The following is a 23,284-nucleotide window of genomic DNA, read 5'->3' on the forward strand; positions in this document are numbered from 1 at the left end:
ATCACTAATGTTTCACTGTGGGTTTCATACACTATAATATCATTTTATTTCATGCTGTTTCCCTCACACCGTAGTAGTGGTGCCAATAATTTGGATTTATTAGTAAAAGAACTTCTTTCCATTTATCCAGTGAAGTAATTTAGTGAAGTGTTGGTATAGCTTAGTTCATCTCAAGTGTTTGATCTGTTTTTTCTCTCTTGAGAATTGGTTAGAGACTGTTTCTTATCCTCTGAGACCATTAATAGAGAGCATTATTTTGACAATACTTTTGTTGACTGAAGTCTTGCCTTCTTTATGTAGCAAATTCTGTGTCTGTGGTGAAGTTGCTTTTGTGTTTCTTAGAGAACAAAGCTGCCTAATGCATTGGATGTAAGTGATACCACTTCAATAAAGCTTTGTAGAGCGCTTTGCACCTTTATTTTTAATAAAACTATGATTTAACTCCTCCTCTTTGATTTGAATAACAATGAGACTACTGATACTTTAGGTTCTGACGGTACGTTTCCCATAATTACACTACATCTTAATTAAGAATAGTCTGAAAAAAATCTTAAGGCAAAACCATATTTATAATAGGTGAACAATGGTTAAAAGTTGTTTTACTTCTTTCTCTGATGAATTATCAAATCCACTTGCCAACCAAACACCTCCTTCAGTGGAAGTGATTCAACTTAAGGAGCTTTACCTGCAGGACACAGTGCTTATACTGCCTATAAAACATATGGCACAATTACAGTGGGGGGAATAATTATTTGATCCTCTGCTGAATTTGTAAGTTTGCTCACTTACAGAGAGCTAAAGAGTCTCTAATGTTTATGGTACTTTCATTTTAATGGCGAGGGACAGAATATCAACCGAAAATCTTGAAGAAAACACATGACATTAAAGTTATTAATCGATTCGCATGTCATTGAGTGAAATAAGTATTTGATGCCCAAAGCAAAACATGAATGAATGAATGAACGTGACTTACTACTTTGTAGAGAAACCCTTGTTGTCAAATACAGCGGTAAGACATTTCTTGAAGGTGGTCACCAGGTTTGCACACATCTCAGGAGGGATTTTGGCCCACTCCTCTTTACAATCTGCTGGAGCCAGAATTCTGGATAGGTTGTAGGGAATCAAATACTTATTTTACTCAATGACATGCAAATCAATTTATAACATTCATGTAATGTGTGTGTGTGTGTTTTTTTTTTTTCTAGACTTTTGGTTGATATTCTGTATCTCTACATTAAAATGAAACTACGATAAAAATTAGAGAATGTCCATTTTTTGTAAGTGAGCAAACTTATAAATTCAGCAGGGAATCAAATAATCATTCCCCCACTGTACACACCAGTATGTTTGTCTGCTTTTGTCACACTTTTGACAGTGATTTCATTCAGTCAGTGTCTCTGCACAAGGAATCCTTATATTACCTTTGTCTGGACAAATGCAACCTGAAAGATTGTCCATTGCAGGTTGTACACTGCAGAGTCATACACTCAATGGAATAGACTGAACTAAATCCAACACAGTATCTAGCTGTTTTTGCAATATAATCATTGTATGTGGACTGTAACTGAATTACATAAAATTAGCTTTTCAGAAGAAGAAAAATGGAAACATGGACTTTGAGGATTATATTGGGTACATCCAGTTTAACCTAATCAAATGTGACCTATAATTTTATTTGAAATTCAATCAGTTGTATGTTTCACAACCTCTAGACCTTTCCAGATTGTACCACACACTTCCTCACAGTGAAAACCGAAATGCATATTAGGGTAACATTTTGGCCAAAGATGTCCTATGAGGAAACAGGCCAGAACCAAAACCTCTTCATTATGCAGAGCAGAACACAAGACTTTCCATCAATAATCAAGTGATCCCCAGAATATGCTTTCACAAAGCCCTAACCTGCAAGAAGCTGACACCAACCAAAAAGATTCCTGCATCATTAAGTAGAATGAAAGATAGCAGAAAATACAGTTACTTAAAAATGCTACGCATCAGCTAGCTTTATAGACAAATCAGCCTTAATCTTTCTCAGACAGGCAACTAAAGCAGATCAAGTGTTATTCTCACTGTACGAAATAAGACCCAGAAGCAAATAAAACTCTCACGTCCCCTACAGTACATCCCATGTGTAGCATGCATTATAAGATGAACATCTCAGATTTTACATATTTATTTGCTGGAACCCCAGCATATGACAACTCTTTAGGAAAAGTTACCAATTGTTTTCTAACTAATCATAAGTGAATTCATGATTATTCTTTCATTTATTTACAACATGGTTTAGCTGTTTAGTAAGAAGTTTATTAAAAAAAAATACTTCAATTAAAACTTGATTGTATCTACAAACTCTTTAAAGTTCATGAAGGTAAATATGCAAAAAACTGTTCAAAGTTAAATATCACTTCATCTGAGCTTTAACTGGCATGTGTTGCAGGATGTGCAGTATGCAGACATTGACTACATGGAGCGTCAGCTGGACTTTGTCCTGGACCAAGACTTTAAAGGACTGCCTGCCCTGGTTGATAGCATGAGAAAAGAGGGCATGAGGTTCATTTTCATTCTGGTAATGACATATTGGGATCTCATTCAGTGAAGTCACAGAAGGCACTTTATCAAGGCAGATGTAAATATAATGTAAAAGATGCTTGAATGCAATGTCATGAATGCAATGTAATGTAACAGCAGCCATTTCTGCAAAGGATATGTTACTGACAAACTACCTACTCTCATGTACTAAAAACACAAGACTTGTGCATCTCTAATTCCAGGATCCTGCCATCTCAGGTAATGAGACAGACCCCTACCCAGCCTTTGAGAGAGGTAAAGAAGCAGATGTTTTCATAAAATGGCCCCAAACCATCAGTGATGGAATTGTGTGGGGGAAGGTAAGAAGAAAGTTGAACAGTACTGTATATACCTCAGCATGTACTGTACTGAAAAAGAGATTTAAAAGAATAAGGCTTGTGCATACTGTGTGCCAATTATTTGTATTATTATTATAGTTCTATTATTTGTAACATTTTTCAACAGGTCTGGCCTGATTATCCAAATGTCACAGTAGATGAAAATCTGGACTGGGATATCCAAGTAGAGGTACAATATTTTCCAACTTCACCTTGCTAAAATATATATCATTAGTATCTGCATATACATGAGAAATATCAATGGACATTAATCAGTTATTCAGTTTTCATAATTTCATTTCCTTCTCATCTCCAGCTCTATAGGTCATACACCGCATTTCCAGACTTCTTCCGGCCCCAAACTGCAGACTGGTGGCATAAAGAAATCAAAGATTTCTATGAGAAAACTATGAAGTTTGATGGCATTTGGATTGTGAGTGTCCTGAAATGGAAAATCTAATAAAGACACCTTGTTTGTGTTTCATTCTACCTGATTTTCCTTTGACTTTCATCATCTATACTTTGCATTTATTTGAAGGACATGAATGAGCCTGCTAGTTTTGTCCATGGCACAGTTGGAGGAAAGTGTCTTGGTGATCCAAAACTAGAGAACCCACCATATATGCCGCGTAAGGCAGAATATTGTCTTTGTTCGCTTTGAGTAATAATTGGGTTATTTAACTTTATCAACATAAGCAGAATTTATTAAAAGGATTTTGTTTTTTGGTGTGTTTTTGTGTATGTGTGTGTGCATGTGCATTTTGCAGCCTTGGAGTCAAAACAGCTTGGCTTAAACCATAAGACTCTGTGCATGAACAGCGAACAGATACTCAGTGATGGAAAAAGAGTCAGACACTATGATGTTCATAACCTCTATGGCTGGTCCCACACCAAGCCTACATATGAGTAAGTAAATATATATATATAATGTGTGTGTGTGTGTCTTTGTATATCTACATATGTGCTTTTGTACATGCCTTTTTTTTTTTCTTTCCTGCCAGCTCAAGTATCTGCTATACAGTATTGTTTATACTTAGCAATTACATTGGCTACTTCGGCTATCAAAGTACATTTCTTTTCATTGCTATTTTAACATAAAAGCATAAGCCATGCATGTTAATCAACAAAAATGAGAGACTCTCAACTTTAATGTATTTTTGTGACATATTAAGCACAGCATTCAGGCCATTTAATCTGGGACATGTAAATCATGCCAAATAAATTTTATATTGCTCTATGAACCAGAGGTAGATAAAATTATCATAACTGAAATTCATAATTGGAATACGGTTAAAAAAAAAAACATAGGTGAATAGAAAATAGACGAGAAAAAAAATAAAAATAAACCCAGACACAGAAGATAGACAACTGATATCTTCCAGCCAGAAATATAGTCTTATTAAATCTTTATATTATTTGCCTGTTTGAAAATACATTTGCTCATGAAGTAAAACACTCTTTTCACTACAAAGAAGACAAACTGCAGTTAGTGACTAAAAGGGTATAAGGCTTTGAGCTCAGTCACTGTAGCTTAACAATTGTATTTTAAGAATTACACTTAATTTGCTAGTTCATTTCTATAATAAATGTATTTCATTTAAAAGGAAGAAGCCACTTTTACATTCTGCTGATTGCTAGGCTGTGTGTGTGTGTTTGTGTGTGTTATTTCCATGTGTTAGACAAATTTTTATGCCCCTCTTCTTTTTACAGTGCCCTTCTGAACGTGACAGGTAAAAGAGGCATAGTGGTCACCAGATCCACCTACCCCTCTAGTGGAAAATGGGCCGGACATTGGCTTGGAGACAACAATGCTAGCTGGGACCAACTTTACAAATCCATTATAGGTACACATAGACACACATTCTAATCTTACTCTTTAAGATAACACTTATTATTCATAATTGTTGATGCTATTCTGCAATACTATGTGTAAAAAAAAAAAAAAAAAAAAAAAAAAAAAAAAAAAGACTAATCCTCAGTTTCCACAACTTCCCATACTCGTTTTCTCTACAGGTATGATGGAGTTCAGTCTGTTTGGCATCCCTTATGTAAGTATCATCATCTGTTCTGGTTTTGACAAGATGTAATCTTATTGAGTGATCTTGTCCTCGCTAAATAGATTACAGTAGCTTGAATTATGTTATTTTGTTTGCTTGACCCTTTTGATCAAAGGACATCTTGAAATACAATGTGAAGCATGCCATTGCAAGCTCCACCTCAATAAAGTGCCCTTGCATTACTCCATCATGACATGTTATTGTTATTAAATGAGCAGTCTTGGATGCATCTTACATTTTATATTGTTGTCCTGGCTCTCTCTGCCTTTTTCTGTTCACCTCCTCTCCCTAACATATTGCCTTTCTGCCTTTTCTCTTATTTTCTCTGTGTCCAATAATAGTTATAAACTGACACCTTATTGATCCTTATTTGGAGAATAATTTGCACACTCCCAGTCCAGCTATAAGGTTATACTATGCAAGGACATCTCAGAAATATGATGCTTGCAAAAAAAAAAAGAAAAAGAGTAGCATGACCCCAGCGGTCAGAAGGTGCTCTTTGTAGATATACCTGCTCTTTGATGCACGTTTCTTCTTTCTGTCATCTCCATTTCCTCACACACACATAGAAAAACTCAGACTATCACCTGACACTCTCTTTCAGACCGGGGCAGACATATGCGGGTTCTTTAATAAAGCTGAACGTGAGATGTGTCTTCGTTGGTCACAGCTGGGTGCTTTTTATCCATACTCACGCAACCACAATGGCAAGGGTAACCCGGTGAGTGAATTAAGAATGCAAACATAGCGATGTACCGGACTGGAAAGTTTTAAGTTGCTTATTTGACTGTTTCACTCTCTCTTTTGTGCACTCGAGAAAATCTCACTTAAATTATAAAACAATTATCAGAGAAATGTTTGCACTATAAAGGTTTTATATTGTGGATTTTTTTTTTCTACTTGGGTTCAGTACTGCTGATTGAGATGGGGGTATTTTATCTATTTTTGTATTTTTACCAGAGTCTGAGAAATGCTCATGGCAATTGCTAGTGTCATGGATATAATCTTAAATGGACATGGTGCCTTTAAAAAAAAAAAAAAAAAACTTGACTCCTGTTTAGTAAAATGAAGAGTCTGGGAACAATTTTTCTCGTTAGTTCATCAAACCACAGAATTCAGATTAAATACCAAAATTATTTCAAGCCACTTTGGTATGTAATTTATGGTACAATATGTTACTAGACATTCAGAGATGATTTTACACACTTCAGACAGTATAATATCAGCTACTTTGAAATATAAGAACAAAAAAATAAAAGGAAATACAAGAAAAAAAACTGATTATATATTACTAAGCATTGTACTTTTGCTTGTGTTTGAATATAGTGTATATAGAAGAATATAATGTTGATGGTAATTGCTCGATTACTAACGACATCAAAATGAATCTAGTGTTATTCAGTATTCAAACTATATTTGTTTAAATTGATATCAATTAGCAAAAAAAAAAAAACAGCAATTCCATTAAAACTGTGATACAGTTTATTCCTTATGTAGTAATTTATTTATTTATTCATTTTTTTAATAATTTTTAAATAATTTTTAATAATAAACTCACCAAAATAGGGTTGATTGTTGGATGCAGGGCATATGAGCTGATTCCTCTGGCTTTAAATGACACCAGGCAAGGTGCTCACTACATCTCAATTCTGCTATAGCCAGCATGTGTTTGTGTTCTGAAAATATGGGGTCAAATTCTCCAGATATATTACCAACACATGTCAGCTCTTGTTAACGGCAAAAAAATGCAAACTAAGTTACTTCCCATTTCCCTTGCCATCTTTTTTATTTTTTTAATCTCTGTTTGACATACATACACACCCACACAAATACCCAGAAAGATAGACCTGTTTGGTGGTGTAGTGTTGGTGGCATTCATTCAAGTGGTGACCTTTAAAAGTGTTGGAACACATCTGAGAAATCCAATAACACCCGTCCGGAGATCGATCCCACCAGGCGAAATTTCTCTGCACTACAGTCTGCAATACTAGACAGAACAGGGTTGTGTATGTATATGTGGGCATGTGTTTGTGTGTGTGGGTCAGTGCCTGTGCTTTTTAACGACATGGAGTGGGGATATAATTGAATTCTCAAGGTGATCTGGGCAGCACCGCACACCACCTAACCTCCGCACACATACACCCCATGATTCCAATCGTTTAATAATGGGTTGCAAATGGATGTTTAAGCATGGGTAAAACTGACAGAAAAGAAGTACTCACACGGCAGGAGAGGGTAGCTCAAAATGATAATTTGTGAAGAAGAGGTAAAGTCAGAGAGAGAAAAAGTCTGAGGCATTGAGAGAAAATTGATGAGAGGACAGTATGTATTTATAACAACCAGAAGAAAAAAAAAACAGAATAACTGTGAGGGGAAAAATACTGACATGCAAAAAAAAAAAAAAAAAGGTAAGGAGGAGTAGAGGAGTTCATATGCTATGAGAGAGAGAAAGAAAAATGAGGGATAAATTTGTGGCAATGTACACAAGATGACAATTCAGCAAGTTAAATGGTGATGACAGGCTCGTAATGACGACGTGAGAGGTGAGAAAAGATGAATAAACAATTTACTAATTTTGAAACAAATTAGAAAAGGAATGTATGAATGAGAGTCAAATGTGGCTTTTATCTAGCACAGCTATATAAAAGCCACACAATCATCAGGCAGTTAGTGACTCCAACATCCAGCCTGCTTAACAAGCCATTTGACAACGAAGTATGTAACACCACAAACCAGACTGGAGGGTATCCAAGGTCAGAAACAGTGGAGACAGAAAGAGAGAGGAGAGTTTTTGCAGAGTCATTCCCGGAGCTCTGTCACGCCTAGTGTCTCTTTACCCTCAGACAACTTTCAGTGTTGACCTCCAGATAATTTCACTGCACTAGAAATATACTGCCATGTCCACAGTGGTATCAGAACAAAATTAATTAAACAAGATATATTCTCTGCCAAGCCTTGTTTCAGCAGGGCAGTTGTATTGGAGTTATGTATATTGTTATTCACCCAAAGGGACATATTATTGTTCATCTAAATATATTTTCTTTGTCTGATATGAGCTATGCAAAACAGAAACTCAGATGTTTATTAGATGGTGGCAGAGGGTAGATTCCAGACAGATAAATGAAAAGAATGACCATAACTACAGAAGAGGATAGATGAGAAGGGCTGATACAGCCAGATAGCCTCATTTTTCCTTGAAGCGGCACATGTAAGTATGTAGACACACACATATATATCTGTCTGCAACCAGCGTGTCACAAGGCCTTTTGACACTATAAATGTGGCCATAAATTATATGAATTCACAAGATGGATTCTATGCATCCCTCACACTTTTCTTGCACCTCTCCATCAGTCCCATCTCTCGCTTTCCATAAATGAAAAGTCTACCTTAAGGGTTCAGCACATAGGTATAACTGTCGGTCATGTAATATTTGTGTTAAAATGTATAAAACAGGTTTTGGAATATTTTTCTGTTGTAATTCTTGTAAGCATGTTTTTAGTTTAGTTTTTTTTTTTGTTTTGTTTTACACTATATGCCTAGTTTGTCAATATTTGCATCCCCTAAATTCCTTATCAGTGATTGAGTTTGCTTTAGGAATAACTTGTACATGTATACAGTACCACTCTAGTTTGGACACACATTCTAATTCAGTGGTTTTTCATTAAAATGACAATTTAAAAATTGTCTGCATTGTAGATTAATACTAACGTCATCCAAACTATCAAGGAATACATATAGAATTATTTAGTAAACAAAAAAGTGTTATACAAACCAGAATATGTTTCATATTTTAGATTCTTCAGGGTATGCACCTCTTGCTTAGATGACAGCTTCGCATATCTTGGCATTTTCTGTCAGCTTTATGAGGCAGTCACCTGGAATGGCTTTCAGTTAACAGCTGTGGCTTGTCAAGAGTTAATTTCTTCAATTTGCCCTCTTAATGTGTTTGAGACCATCAGTTGTGTTGTGAAGAGGTAGAGTTACTCAACTAAGTAAAGAAAAACCTAAAATTTCAAGACGTTTGAAAGTATCCTCAAGTGCAGTCGCAAAGACCATCAAATGTTATGATGAAACTGGCTCTCATCAGGACCGCCCCCAGAAAGGAATCATCATTTGGCCCCAATCACACCTCCCGGCTATGTAAGGGTTATTTGAGCATGAAAGAGGGTGATGGAGTGTTGCGTCAGATGACCTGGCCTCCACAATCAGCTGATCTAAACACAATTGAGATGTTTGGGATGAGCAAAGCAGCCAACAAGTGCTCAGCACCTCTGGAAATTCCTTCAAGACTGTTGGAAAACCATTTCAGGTGATTACCTCATGAAGCTTACAGTATTGAGAGAATGCCAAGAGTGTGCAAAGCTGTAATCAAAGCAAAAGGTGCCTACTTTGAAGAATCTAAAATCTAAAACATATTTTGGTTTGTTTAACACTTTTAAGTTTACTACATGATTTCTTCATAGTCTGGATGACTTTGGTATTGATTTACAATGTAGGAAAAAAAAATGTAAAAATTGAATGAGAAGGTGTGTCCAAACTTTTGACTGTATATATATATTCATCCTGTCATCCTGTGGAGCATCTCTCTCTGTGTAATCTGGGAATCTCTAAGCTCCTGTACTGTTATGCTATTAAAAGGAAAGTAAAGCCCAAGACAACCATCCACTTGGCTACACCAGTCGCCCCAGGTTACAAAAACTGAGAAGTGCACGACAAGCCGAAACAACAACAAAGCGCTGCACACGCCAGCGGTTATGCCATCATTTTTGGCACATGCGCCATTCATGAGGGCAACAACTGAAAGCATAAAATGTGTCAAAGTCTAGATATTATTATAATACAAGGATAATGCTGACATATAGAATGAATACAAATGAAATCCCATCTCAACAGGCACTTGTCTACACCCCCAAACCCACTCTCCCTCTGCATCCACTCACTCAGTTTCTGTGACTACATGCAGGAAGGTATAGCAGCTATACTGCCCAAGTGTGTGTGTGTGTGTGTTGTTTGTTTTTTAAGTATAAGAGGAAAACCCAAAGTTACTGAACAAATCAAAAAATCCACAATCAGTTGAGAACAATTGCTAGTTGCTAACTATTAAAACTAAAAAAGATATTATCATAATGTTTAGTGAAAGTAATAGATGCTGAGAAGCATGTGTACATTTTGGTAGTTTTCATATTCTTTTCCAAATAGGTGAGGATATAATATTCATGTTCATTTTCCAGATGGTGGAAGACCCAGATGAACAGCCATATAAGCTAATGCGTTAAAATGCTACAGTGCTAAAGGCATTGAATGTAATCCAGATAACCAAAATGCACACAACTGTGCAATATTTGTGATGTTACTGTAGCCAGTGATTGATGGAATGCTATGATAATGTTTGCCAGTGGTTAACAACTCATTACTGTTTTAGATCAATAGGCTATTTCAACACTGTGTTTCACTGTAAGAAAGTCTCCAAGAATATTTTAAAATAATCAGACTCCACTTGATCCTGAAAGTTTATGTAAAGAAAACCAAAAAAAAAGGGGAAAAAAATCCCTCAAAACCATTATTATATTTGGACTTCTAATGGTTTTGAAGCACTTAACTTTATTGACGTTGTGTTAAATATACCTGCTGTCCTTTTAACAATCAATGTAATACCAGCTCATACTTACTCATTCAAATTCATGAAGTCAGTTCCTCATCTGATTGTATGGTATCAGGGTGCAAATGGAGGGTTACTGAAAGGGGAGGCAGGGAAATGCTTGTGTTTCCAGATGAATAAAGTCCTGTAAATTTCCTGAGAAAATTAAATAATTTGGCAAGTTCCTTGGGTAATAAGATAATGAAAATATTCTGTATTTAACCATGAACTTTTAGGCCTGTTCTTAGTTATCACTGTGCCACAGTTAATAATTATCATCAAGTATGACCTAGCCGAACTGTTTTATGTTTTGTTTTTTTTTTTATTCAAAAGACACAAGCTACCTAAATATATTTACTAGCTAGATTGGCCCATATATCCAAAGGAAGGCAGAAAGACGACATCTTCTTTATTTATTCTTGTCCCTCTAGGAAATTTTCTGCCAATTACAAATTTCACAAATTTCAGTAGTGTTTGGTAGAATATTATGGGCACTATTCATCAGTATAAACCCATTCAGGTCACTTGTAAACTTCTGGCATGCTAAAAACTAGCTTGTGTAGCTGCCACTGGTTCTTCATTCTTGTTAACACCACCTTGCAGTATTTTTCTGGGGAGAATGTAGCGTTATCATGGACTGCTCTGCCTCATTTTGAAAAATGTAAAAAATGTATAATGTGCCAATGTACAGACTAGCAATGGTGTGCTTAAACCATGGAATGTCCTCTTCCAATACATATATTTACATCGCTCACTGAGAGGTGGAGGGAGGTTGTGTTTTCACCCGTGTTTGTTTGTTTGTTTGTTTGTCGATTAGCAATATCAAAAGGTTTTGAAGCAAAATTGATTAAACTTTGTAAAAATATTCCTTAGGGGCCCAAGGAAATATTATTTCATTTTCAAGGTCAGAGGTCAAAGTCCCAAATAATGTTCAAAAATCCCTATCTCATCATTGGCGAAATTTTAAAATTCATATCTCAGTGAATTTTTCATCTATCATGAAGAAATTTAGTACTCAGGTTTAAACAATGGCTGTTGATAATTCATTGTCTTTTTCTATTTTAAATTAAAATACAATGATGCAAAGTGAACGCCAAACACTACACAAAAAATACTCACATTTACAATTCATATCTCAGCAAATGTTTGTTTTTCTTTTTTCATTGAGTTTTTTAGAGGACGCTATTAGGGTGCATAAACTGAATAAAATATATCCAGAATATATATACCATTATACATTCATGTGGATCTCATTTTTTAAAATAAAAATATAAAATTATATTTTATAGTTTTTAACAGCCAGTAAAATAAATGTCTAGCCTTCGTGATCTAGTAATTTATGATAGAGTATGACAACACTGGGTGGTATCAATTGCAGCGTAGTATTGGTGGGCCAGGCGAGGTGGGTGCTCTGCGGTTCATGATAAGTAATTAATTGACATTTTTTTTCTTTCATTTTTAAACATATAATGTGTTTACATTATTTTTTGTTTTAGAGACAAGATCCTGTTTCTTGGGATCCAGAGTTTGCCAGTGTAACCCGAGATGTCCTGAACATCCGCTACACCCTCCTGCCCTATCTGTACACTCTGATGTATGAGGCACATACTCTAGGAAACACAGTGATCAGACCACTTTTGCATGAGTAAGCACAGACCCACAGCACACATGGCTCTTATCTTTAATGATAACTTTTTGGATTTAGCATTACATTTAGTCACTTTATCAAATAATTGAGTTATTACCAGGATGGATCTTTCATCCTGATCACTGACAAGATGACCTGATTTTATACTACAGTGCTTCTCATTAGTGTGCAATGTAACATGAAGCAGTTTCCAGATTTAAAAAAAAAATCAGGGGGAAGCTTTCATTTTAGTGCTTCAACATGTTTTCAACACCCGTGTGTTTTAATGACAGGAAATCAAGTTAGATCATGTTACTAACAGAACATCCCTGACTGGCTACAGATGTTAAGTTAAATGGGAGATAAAACTGACTTTACTTGAATGTCCATTAATTTTCCAGTGAGGTAAGTTAGGCTAGTTTGAGAAAACTTTCTCATGAGAATAACTTGAATTGTTAAGAAAATTAGAATTGTATTTCTTGCCACAGCAGTTGCCTTTTAAAAGCCCTCTGAGCAAAAGCCCTCTGAGCACTGTGTAGTGTAGAGGCCAAACATAGATGACTGTGGCTGCACTTGGCAACTCCCAAATGTGGATGTGTGAAATTGTTTGAAAAAGAAGACATATTTATTCATTTTAAGAGACTCTTATAAAGTCACAGATGGTATTTAAGGAGCTGGCAGGGTGAGTCTGCAGGGTTAATTGGCTTGCATCTGCAAACCACTGAATTCTGAATGAGTGCTTGAATAGTCGTCTGGGCTGAGGACGCATGAGAGAGCAATGGAAACATTTCTTTCAGTCAGGCTTAATGGCTTCTGTGCTGGTATGTTGCAGGTTTGTGAATGACAAAACTACATGGGAAATCTACAAACAGTTCCTCTGGGGACCTGCCCTGCTTATCAGCCCTGCACTTGACCAGGTATGTTGTAACACATACTTTTTTCTTTTTTTTTGTTATTGCTTTTGTTTTTATACCTTTAGGGTTGGGACTGATTGGCTTTAACTGATTTCCTGACAGGGAGTCACAACTGTGAATGGCTATCTTCCTAATGACCGCTGGTATGATTTCCACACTGTAAGTACTTGACCCTAACAACAATAAAGTATTTGTTGTCAAGGTCTTTGTGAAATGCTGTGGATTAAGAGGCGCCTACATTTTAAAGACTTAACCATTTTAGGCTAAATCACAACTACAGCAAAAAAGATTAAATATTACTACCACAGGGGTCAAGGCCACTAATGACCCCTGTGGCAGTTACCTTTCAGTAGTGAAAGGGTTGACAAGAGAAGTATAATATGATAACATGATTAAGGAGATGTAGCTTAGCAGCTGCAGAGCACTTAGCAACTTAATGACATAAAAAAAATACTTACTGTGTGAAGCTAAATAGCATTATAACCCCTCACTATACACGCATATTCACATATTTCCACATTTGTTACTCTGTGGTTTTAGTGTCTACCCTACCAAGGCAAGGAACCTGTTGAATTAAATGAATCAAAGCTAATTAACTGTAGCATTTCTAGTACTTTAATGGTATGCAATTACTTCTTTCATCAGGCCAAAGATGTTGGAGTGCGTGGCAAAATGGTTGATATGCCAACACCCTTGGACCATATTAACCTTCATGTCAGAGGAGGATATATCTTACCCTGGCAGAAACCAGAGAACAATACATATTACAGGTAAGTAAGCACACATCATAGCTGATACATCCCATGTGAAGTGTGTGTGTGTGTGTGTGTGTGTGTGTGTGTGTGTGTGTGTGTGTGTGTGTGTCTGTTTGTGGCTTTGTGCCTGTGCAGAGATGCAGAGAGGTACACACATCATTCGTGTGTTTGAATGAGAATGAAAGAGAGAAAGACAGTCAGGGGGTGATGACTGTTCCAGCAGGAAAGAGGTCAGATGGATCCCCTCAGCAGGAATATATTTGTTCTCAGCAGCAGGTATAAATAGACATTGTCCTTTAGCAATCTGCTGCAACCCTTTCTGCCCCTTTTGTTTCAGTCGGCAGAATCCTTTAGGACTGATCGTTGCCCTGAATGACAGAGGAACTGCTAAAGGATCGTTCTTCTGGGATGACGGTGAAGGAATAGGTAAGTGAAAAGTCACTCTTGAACACCTACACCCACCAACCCAGCAAATAGCATGTGGTTTGACATCTAATGTATGTATTTATGGGGTAAATGAGGTGCTTATTTACGATAGCTGGATGACATAGTCAGTTCACTCCATATAAGACACATATAAATGCAAACACACTGAATAGCATGTCCATCAATGTTTTTTTGTTTTGTTTTGTTGCTTTGTTTTTTGTTTTTCTGTGTGGTGTTACAAGGCATTACATTACATAAGCAATTCTGTTAGTCACTGAAGTAGCATTTTTAAACTTGACATCAATAGCGCCACATCTTAGCTATCACAGCACAGGAAGATGGAATTGCACTAGAACATTTCAGGCGTTTGTATCAGTTTCCATACCAATGCATTTTTAGCCATGTTAGCAACACGGCCCAATGGAAGAAGACGGCCCAATGGAAGGTAATGTTGGTTTGTCACTTGGTCCAATGAAACTGAAATACTTGAACAATTATTCCTCAGATTGCTGTTGAAATTTATACATGTTTTTATAGTCCCCACTGTTGAATCCCCATAACTAATGATTCTCTTTCCTTCTTTTCATGTAATTTACATTTGCTGTTTTTATTTGCAGGTTTAAATGTTTCAGCATCAATTTGAAAACTTGACATTAATATCACAAAAGACTGAACTGGTTCAAAAACCACTAAGTTTTTGTTGGTGTGCAAACAAAAAAAAAAAAAAGGGCAAGCTTGTCGTTATTCTATGACAAGAATATCAGACTTGATGTTTAAATTAAAGGATTTGAAGTGATTTATGATAAATATAGAACATTTTGGATGAAATTAGAAGATCCACACAAAAAGTTTTTCATCCCAGTGTGTGTTAAACTCCTGTGCAGTTAGATATTCAGTGAAAGTAATTCTGCTACTTTCACTGAATATGAAATTGGGTATGGATTTTATCAGAAAGACGCAGAGCTACAACATAGTCTATCTCGTCTTCCTCACTTGTTCTCAGACATGCATTTTTACACACACACGAACAGAATCGGTCTCTGAAGTGCTTTTGTGAGAAGATGCACTCCTCTGTGTACGGCGTGTTTGTGTTGGGACAAAGGAAAGAAAGGTAGATAGTAAGCAAGTGAGGAATGCATAGAAGGGGAGTGACAGAAACCATTACAGTAATTCCCTATGTCGCTGCCTAGAGATATGCTCTCCATCACTCCTCTTTTATCTGGTCCCTTGCTTCTCCCTTCTGCGTCTCCCTGTCTGTCTGCCATGTAGCCTTCCTATGTCTTTCTTCCTTGCTTTGCCTCTCAGCGTATCACTTGCTTACCTGTATTATCTGCTTTTCCGCTTGTTTCGACTTCTGCATTTTTTGGTTTTACCTCAGAGGTTTAGCTATTCTCTCTGCTGTCTGTCAGGCCGGCACAGCTTTGTGCTACTCACTCATTCATCAGTTGTACTCTCATTTTCTCAACCAGTTCTGCATTCACATATTCATGCCACCAATTAATTATTCATCCCTATGTATATTTAAGGTGGACAGCCAAATGTCAACTTATTTTACTTAGTTATTGAGTTATTTCACTTAATAAACTATGACTGAGTTTGTGGATTGGTCTTTTTATGAGTTATTTAATCAGGTGATTATTCACATGCCCATATTGTCAAATAAATATAAAATTAAACCTTGATCAACACACATTTTCACATATCCCTTATTTGTCTCTACATCACTCATTGTGTAGTCACATAACTATTTTCTCTCCCTCCTCGCTGCTGCTCGGAATGTAATTCACTCCTATTTTCTCTCCCCAGACACAGTGGAGAACGACAGATATCTTCTGATCTCGTTTTCAGTGCAGTCGGTGAGTTCAAAGGCCAAATCCATGTTATATCCTTTTTTTTCCCCCACTATAATCATTATTACTATTAATGCAGCAAGACAAGCAGATCAGCTGATGCTTTAGCATTAAAAGGGGCTGTGGTGGGCGGATGTCAAAGGCTAACTGCTGGAAACCATTAGCAAAGAGTCTGTGTCTAATTCTGGGGTGCTGGTTTGAAATAAGCTTTTTCTGGAGGCAAATTTCTCACTTTAAAAGAATCTTTTGATACCTGTATCAAAATAAGCACACACAAGTACTTAAGCAGTTTAATCACTTAATATTAGCACATCAAAATAATCGGCTCAAAGTTGATAACTTGTAAAATATTTAACAATAACTATTTCAGTCTTTAATACAACTTGCACGATTAAAAATGGATTTAGACACACAGATGGCAAGAGTTTTTTGTTTTTTTTTTTAAATCTGGGTCTTCTCTTTGCAGTACAATGACCATACTGTAAAATAATGAATAAAAAATTAGCACAATAGATAATATAGGTAGTGCTGAGCTTCTTTGTAAAATTGAAAGATGGTAAAATGCCATCACCAAGTCACCAGCCATTAATGAAGTCACAACGCAATTTTGATCAGGTGCAAGGCTTTTGTTGTGCATGCGGCTTCATTAGAATTTTGTGGCTTAAAATTAACATGCTTAGTCAGAAGAGACTGAAATGGAATGGATATGTTAATGCAGATTTCAGTGTGTTTTTGGCATACAAATGATTTAATAATCCTGCCTGCTCAGACAACCTCTCATCTTGAACACAAGTACAAAGAGCAATTTTAGGGATTTATGTTGAAGGAAAAAACAAACAAACAAAAAAAAAACTAAAACAAAAAATCCCAAATAATCAGACAACAATCTCCATAGGTATTATTACAAACCTATTAACAGCAATTTATTGTCTCCAGCCTTGAAACCCTCCACCTCACAACTGGTTTTGAAGTGCATTTTGAACAAGTTTCCTTACTTTGTATTAATAATCATTTCTATGTTTTTTGAGACAGGACTCTTTCCTTATGCATAAAAAGCTGTAGTAAAGCCTGTGTTGAAGAAATCAAACACAGAGATGCATAGAGCACTGTAGACTACAAATCACATATATTCATACTGTACTTTATTCTATATACTTTTAAGTACTTTCTCTACTTTACACCCATTATCAATTTAGACTCACTACTCAATAACATGCATATCTTTGAACTAAGAAAGGATGCCAGAGTAAATCCATGCAGGCACAGGAAGAACATGCAAATTCTGCACAGAAAGGCGCCCAGCCAGGAATTTTCTTGATCTGAGGCAACGGCAACTCCATGCCACCTTTTTATAAGCAACTACAGTACAGTAGCAAAGTGTATGAAAAAGTTTTCTTAACTGACATGCACACTTTTTTAACTAGAAATCTACCTATGTTGTCCATAAGGGCAACAGATAGTTTCAGAGTCATGTATGATTCTAACGAGGTTTACTCAAATTCCAGTTTGGTCCAGCAACACAGATGGTTCATTAGTGCCCTTTGGGGTGAATTTTAAAATGTTGCTACTATGTATACACCACATACAGTACCAGGCGCAGTACTTCTGCAAAGGATATTTCAGTTATCAAAACAAAAACAAAAAAAAGAGAGATAAGACAGTGGCCTTATCTTATGGCAAAGTTCATTTGGCGACATCTTGATGGCAGTTTGAGTCGGACATGTTAGAAACTCCCAAATAATGAGAATAGCCCAGGCACATTTGCCTCTTTGCCAGGCAAGGATCCAAAGACACACATTAATAAACACATTTAAACACACACACACACACACACACACACACACACACACACACACACACACACACACACACACACACACACACACACACACACACACACACACACACACATATATTCAAAAGGCTATAGTATACACATAGAGCGACCATGGCCAAACATCTGTGGCTGTCCTCTGCCTACAATCAGGCTCAATTCAAAGCAATTTCACACAGTGATAAAACAGGCACTGCCTGACAGCCAAAGAGGGAGACAGAGGGGATGTGTGTGTGTGTGTTTTGTGTGTGCACACATGCGTATGTAAGCGACTGTGGGTATGGGTGTATGTGTGAACAGGCAGATGTGAGAAGATGAGGATAAGTTGGGCAATGAGGCCAGAAGCGGCCTGGCAGATTAGCAGATCGTATGCCATTTTGGATGTCTATCTGAATGTAGATGTGCGGGGTGGGGGGGGTGGGGGGGGTGTCTGTGTGTGTTCCTTTAGCTCAGTATGAGTTTTGGACCTTTTAGATTGAGGCCATTTTTACCAAGATTACAATTTTAGTCTTTTTCAGTATTTAAGGGACTGTCAGTGCACTGGTTTATTGATAATCAGGGACCTCAATCCTGTGTGTGTGTGTGTGTGTGTGTGTGTGTGTGTCTGTGTGTGCCAAGTTTCTCACAGTCCTGCATGATATGCATTGATTTAAAACTATTCTGACATTTAGATTCTCACAGCAGCTAAAACCCAGCACAGAGTAAACAATATTACCTGTTGGTTATAAAACTATATCACTAAAAATAGAATTATATAAGAAAGATACTCAAATGGTAAATCTCACTCACTAAAGAGACAATGCAAAGAATACAAATAATGTATTGCTGGATAATCGCCATGGCTCAATCTGCTGAAACACATTTCCAGTGAATGTGACCCTGAAGTTCAAGATTGTTGTCCAGCCTGTCATTAAGTTACTACAGTACTTTTATAGATAATACAAATAAAATGCATGATCTTTTTCATTGTATGTATTTGATTTCTTTTAACACTCCTCTTTGTCTTCATCACTTTCATTCGTAGAACAACTTGACCAGTCAGGTGGATCATAATGGCCTGGCTGATGCTAACAGGTTGAAGCTGGGTGTGGTGAGGATTTGGGGCGTGGGCAGTACTGAGATCACAGAGGTTATCCTAACTCTATCTAATGTGGCACATCCACTAACCCCACAGCACAACCTTGACTCACAGGTCAGTACATTTCTGGAATACTTAATATAGTTGTGGTAAAAATAGATATTTGAACATTGTATGCATCTGTATTAAGATTGTATTAATTAACTAGCATTTATTTAGCAACATTTCCAGTTGGTTATTTGTCTGTGTTTTTATTTAATTCATCAATAGAGAAACTACAACATATACTCCAGCTTTGAAGCAACAGAAGAAACAATCATTAAAGAAAAGAGTAAAAAAAAAAAAAAAAAAGATTCCAGGTTCCAATTCACAGAGCATTTCCCCACAGGGCTGCTGTACAATCAAATGCAGACTCTGTTATTCAATATTTTTTTCTTTTGCAAGGCCTCCTTCACTGATCTTTAGGAACATAAATAAGAGAATGAGATATACGCTAGAAAAAGTGCTCACTGCATCTCACGTATGAATATACCAAAAAATGTCAAATTTAATAACCCCAAAATAACAATATAAATCAGTGTAACAGGCATACAGTTGGTTTTGTTGATTAAGAGTTATTTTATGCATTCATAAGCATTACTTGCACACAATTCCTAAACACACCCCAGATTTTGAGTTTATGGAACAGTTTCCTGCCAGTCAGGTCACAAAACAACCCACTCAGGTTCTCAACATTCCACCTGACGCTGTTGTTTATAATGAACTCAGAGATGAAGACTGGACTCAGGACAGGGACTTTCCGTATTGCTCTTCCCATTATCTGCTCCAGTGGTTAAGTGGAAAGAAATAAATACCAGTTGCAATACCAGTTACAGTGTTCATTTATAAATGTCCTCTGTAGGGAAGCCAAACATTCATGGTCAACAAGGTTCAACAAGGGAAAGCAGGTGTGTAGTAAAACATGGCATGAAACACAGGTTTTCTAGAGCTTGAAGACAAAGTGGAAGTAAAATTCTCTCAAAATGCAATTAGGCAAATTGTGAGTAAGAAAAAAGAGACTAGGTCACATGTAAAGATGTAAAGGTATTTTACGGTGACACGTAGGTTTGAGACGGGGAATGGAAAAAAGGAATTAATAGTCCAAGAAGACAGCATGAATTCCCTCTCCTCATTTGGCGTATGATAAAATATTCCTGTCAAGGTTGTGTACTGTACTCAGTGCACTTATCAGGAGCATGAAAATGATAGTTACCGCAGCTTCATAAATAATGGTAGATGAAAAAGCTCAGAAGCTTTATATTTATACTGTTCTTGAGAAGATGGACAGGGAGAAGCAAGACGAGAGGGCAAGAATTGCAGATGAAGAAAGTCAGAATGACAGAGGACTTTCAGTGTGTGTGTTGGGGATGCAAGGATGAGTTAAGAATATTGATAGAAATAGAAAGACAGTTCATCTGTAGAAAGGAGGGAAGGACAAGCAGAGTATGGCGGAGAGGGAGAATGCATCACTCTAACCAGATGGAGGGAGCAAAATAGAGGTGAAAGAGATAAACAGGAAGAATGAAAGATGGGTTGGAGGGAAGAAAAAAGGGCAGCAAGGAACAAGAGAAACGGAATGAGGATGACACAGTACATGCATGGTAATAAGTAGTTTTTCAGCATGAGACAATCCATTTATCTTCTTAAGTATTGTCTGATGGGGTAACAATTTGAAAGAAATAGTAAGCAGCTGGTGCTGTGTCAGTTAAATACAGTGAGATGGGAGAGCTCTTTCTGTCTGGTACAAGACAAGATGTTTCATTCTGAAGACATATAGACCTGTTCTTACTGTCATGTACAATTTCCCATCACATGTATCAGTGTCAGGTTTTTTAACTTTACTGAGGAACTGTTCTATGTATATTATATTAGCAAAACTGGATTATTATCCTTTATATCAGATCACATGTATAGAACAGAACAGAAGGGAAGTACTGTACATTCAGTACTTTTAGTGGACTTAAGTCCTGGAGGAGGTTACTTGAACAAAACATGTCAGCTGCCATCCAGCTATCTACATGTCTATTATCTGTTCTTGATAATGTTTTCAGTGTTATAGGGAGTTAAAATCTGTTTTAAAAAATGGTTGATTTTCCCATCGTCATCATCATTTATTATTACAGTACCAGTCAAAAGTTTGGACACACTCACGGTGAGTGTGTCCAAACTTTTGACTGGTATTACTCCCTTATACTGCAGCACTTTTTCAAATTCTTTATTCTCTCCTCATGCTTTTACAGGAGCTGATTATAGATACTACTGCAAAGGGTGTGTATGTGGATCAGCCTTTTAGCATAACATGGAAGACCAAGGTGTGACTGCAGCGTTTGGGTTCACTTGTGAAAAAATAAGAAATCTATACATAATGGTCAATTCATTTGAATTAAGATGTGAAAACATGTTTTGTTTTTGAATATGAAATGTGAAACCTCAATACCTACCATCAGCCTACAATACTGTGTGTGTGTGTGTGTACGCATGTGTGTTTAATTTACTCAATATCCCAACTATCAACTGCCTATTAAAATGTGTGATACTGCAGAAACAGTGATGACTGCCTTGAATTAAAAAAACAAAAAAAAACCCCAGTAAGTTACTTTTAAACAATGAACTGAAAATTCAACTGTAGGATGTTTTTTCTTGCAATTATGCACACATACTGATTATTTTGGAGATAAATGAGAAAAGCATAATTTTAGTTTAAGCTGCTTGGTTTAAATGAATACAGCTGCAGTTATATTCATATCATATGTATGTTCTGTTAAGTAACATGTAAATAAAGCAATTAATTAAAATATTTCTGTTGTTCTTCTCCAGTTGTCTTTGTCTCTATTTTTAATCTCTCTTTTTTTTCACTTCAAACTCTGGAAGAACAAAATGTTAACTTGTGTCCACAATACTTGCAAGTGCAATAATTTCATGATAATGTCCTGGCAAACAGTCACAATTAATGGCCAGTGGAAGCAGACCTGTACAAAATCTTAAGAAATCTTTTTTCCATTCAGTTCAGTTCAGTTCAGTTCAACTCAATTCAATTTTATTTATTTAGCTAGTTCCAACTCACAACAACTGTTGCCTCAAGGCACTTTATAATGTAAGGCAAAGAATAAGGGAGTGGATTTGCAGGCTTCCTGCAACAGCATGAGTGAAATTAATGTAATAATCACTTCAGCTGAGAACTGCAATTTCTCAACTTTCTGAAACATTTGAATTTTTCTGATAGGACAAACTGCTGAAAAATTATGGTGATGAAAAATGAGCCTGTGCAAATGTGTTGGCAACAATGTGCTGATGTTAAAGGGTTAATATGCACATTGAAGCAGATATCCTGATCAAATATGACTCCAAGAGTTCTTAGTGTTACTGGAGGCCAAGCTAATATCATCCTGAGTGGTTAGACACTATGTCTAAGATTTAAGGGGTGAGTACAATAACCTCAGTTTTATCTGAATTTAGAAACTGAACATTGGAGGTCATCCAGGTCTTCATGTCTTAAAGACATTCCTGCAGTTTAACTAATTGGCGTGTCATCTGGCTTTATGGATAGATAAAGCTGGGCAACATATGCGTACCAATGAAAATGTATGCTCTGCCTTCTAATAACACTTCTAATAATACTAATAATAGGGAAACATGTAAATAATATGCATGCATGCATAAAATAAATATAACTGGTCCTAGCACAGAACCTTGTGAAACTCCATCATTAACCTCAGTGTGTGAAGAAGACTCCTTTCATGAACACATTTTAGTCTATTAGATAAATATGATTAAAACCACTGTAGCACAGTACCTTTAATATCTACAGCATGCTCTAATCTCTGTAATATTATGGTCAACAGTATCCAATGCTGCACTGAGGTCTAGCAGGAAACGCACAGAAATGAGTCCACTGTCAGAGGCCAAAAGATCATTTCTAATTTATACTTAAACTAATGCTGTTTCTGTACTGTGATGAATTCTGGTTGAAATTCTTCAAATAAACCATTCCTCTTCAGTTGATCAGTTAGCCATTTCACAACTACTATATATAAAAGGAAGGTTGGAAATTGGCCTTTAATAATTAAGACAGGTGGGTCAAGTGATGGCTTTTTAGGTAATGGTTTAATTACTGCCACCTTAGAGCCACCTTAAAGCCCTGCGGTAGCCCATCAATG

General features: G+C 36.5%; 1 protein-coding gene across 1 annotated transcript in view; it reads left to right on the forward strand.

The window, feature by feature from the left end:
* The window catches only part of si (sucrase-isomaltase), a 62,319-nt gene extending 40,561 nt beyond the window's left edge, over nucleotides 1-21,758 (forward strand). Inside the window, exons 31-47 of the mRNA XM_030744154.1 lie at nucleotides 2,438-2,566; nucleotides 2,772-2,888; nucleotides 3,034-3,096; nucleotides 3,223-3,339; nucleotides 3,445-3,535; nucleotides 3,674-3,812; nucleotides 4,617-4,750; nucleotides 4,920-4,954; nucleotides 5,568-5,684; nucleotides 12,101-12,249; nucleotides 13,064-13,148; nucleotides 13,248-13,304; nucleotides 13,791-13,915; nucleotides 14,238-14,326; nucleotides 16,133-16,182; nucleotides 19,035-19,202; nucleotides 21,368-21,758. Of these exons, the coding sequence (XP_030600014.1) occupies nucleotides 2,438-2,566; nucleotides 2,772-2,888; nucleotides 3,034-3,096; nucleotides 3,223-3,339; nucleotides 3,445-3,535; nucleotides 3,674-3,812; nucleotides 4,617-4,750; nucleotides 4,920-4,954; nucleotides 5,568-5,684; nucleotides 12,101-12,249; nucleotides 13,064-13,148; nucleotides 13,248-13,304; nucleotides 13,791-13,915; nucleotides 14,238-14,326; nucleotides 16,133-16,182; nucleotides 19,035-19,202; nucleotides 21,368-21,445 (1,743 nt within the window). The 3' untranslated portion in view covers nucleotides 21,446-21,758. The remainder of the gene's footprint in view (nucleotides 1-2,437; nucleotides 2,567-2,771; nucleotides 2,889-3,033; nucleotides 3,097-3,222; nucleotides 3,340-3,444; nucleotides 3,536-3,673; nucleotides 3,813-4,616; nucleotides 4,751-4,919; nucleotides 4,955-5,567; nucleotides 5,685-12,100; nucleotides 12,250-13,063; nucleotides 13,149-13,247; nucleotides 13,305-13,790; nucleotides 13,916-14,237; nucleotides 14,327-16,132; nucleotides 16,183-19,034; nucleotides 19,203-21,367) is intronic.
* Nucleotides 21,759-23,284: the final 1,526 nt, after the last annotated feature.

The sequence above is a fragment of the Archocentrus centrarchus genome, chromosome 13 (assembly GCF_007364275.1).
Source record: "Archocentrus centrarchus isolate MPI-CPG fArcCen1 chromosome 13, fArcCen1, whole genome shotgun sequence".
Classification (NCBI taxonomy): domain Eukaryota; kingdom Metazoa; phylum Chordata; class Actinopteri; order Cichliformes; family Cichlidae; genus Archocentrus; species Archocentrus centrarchus.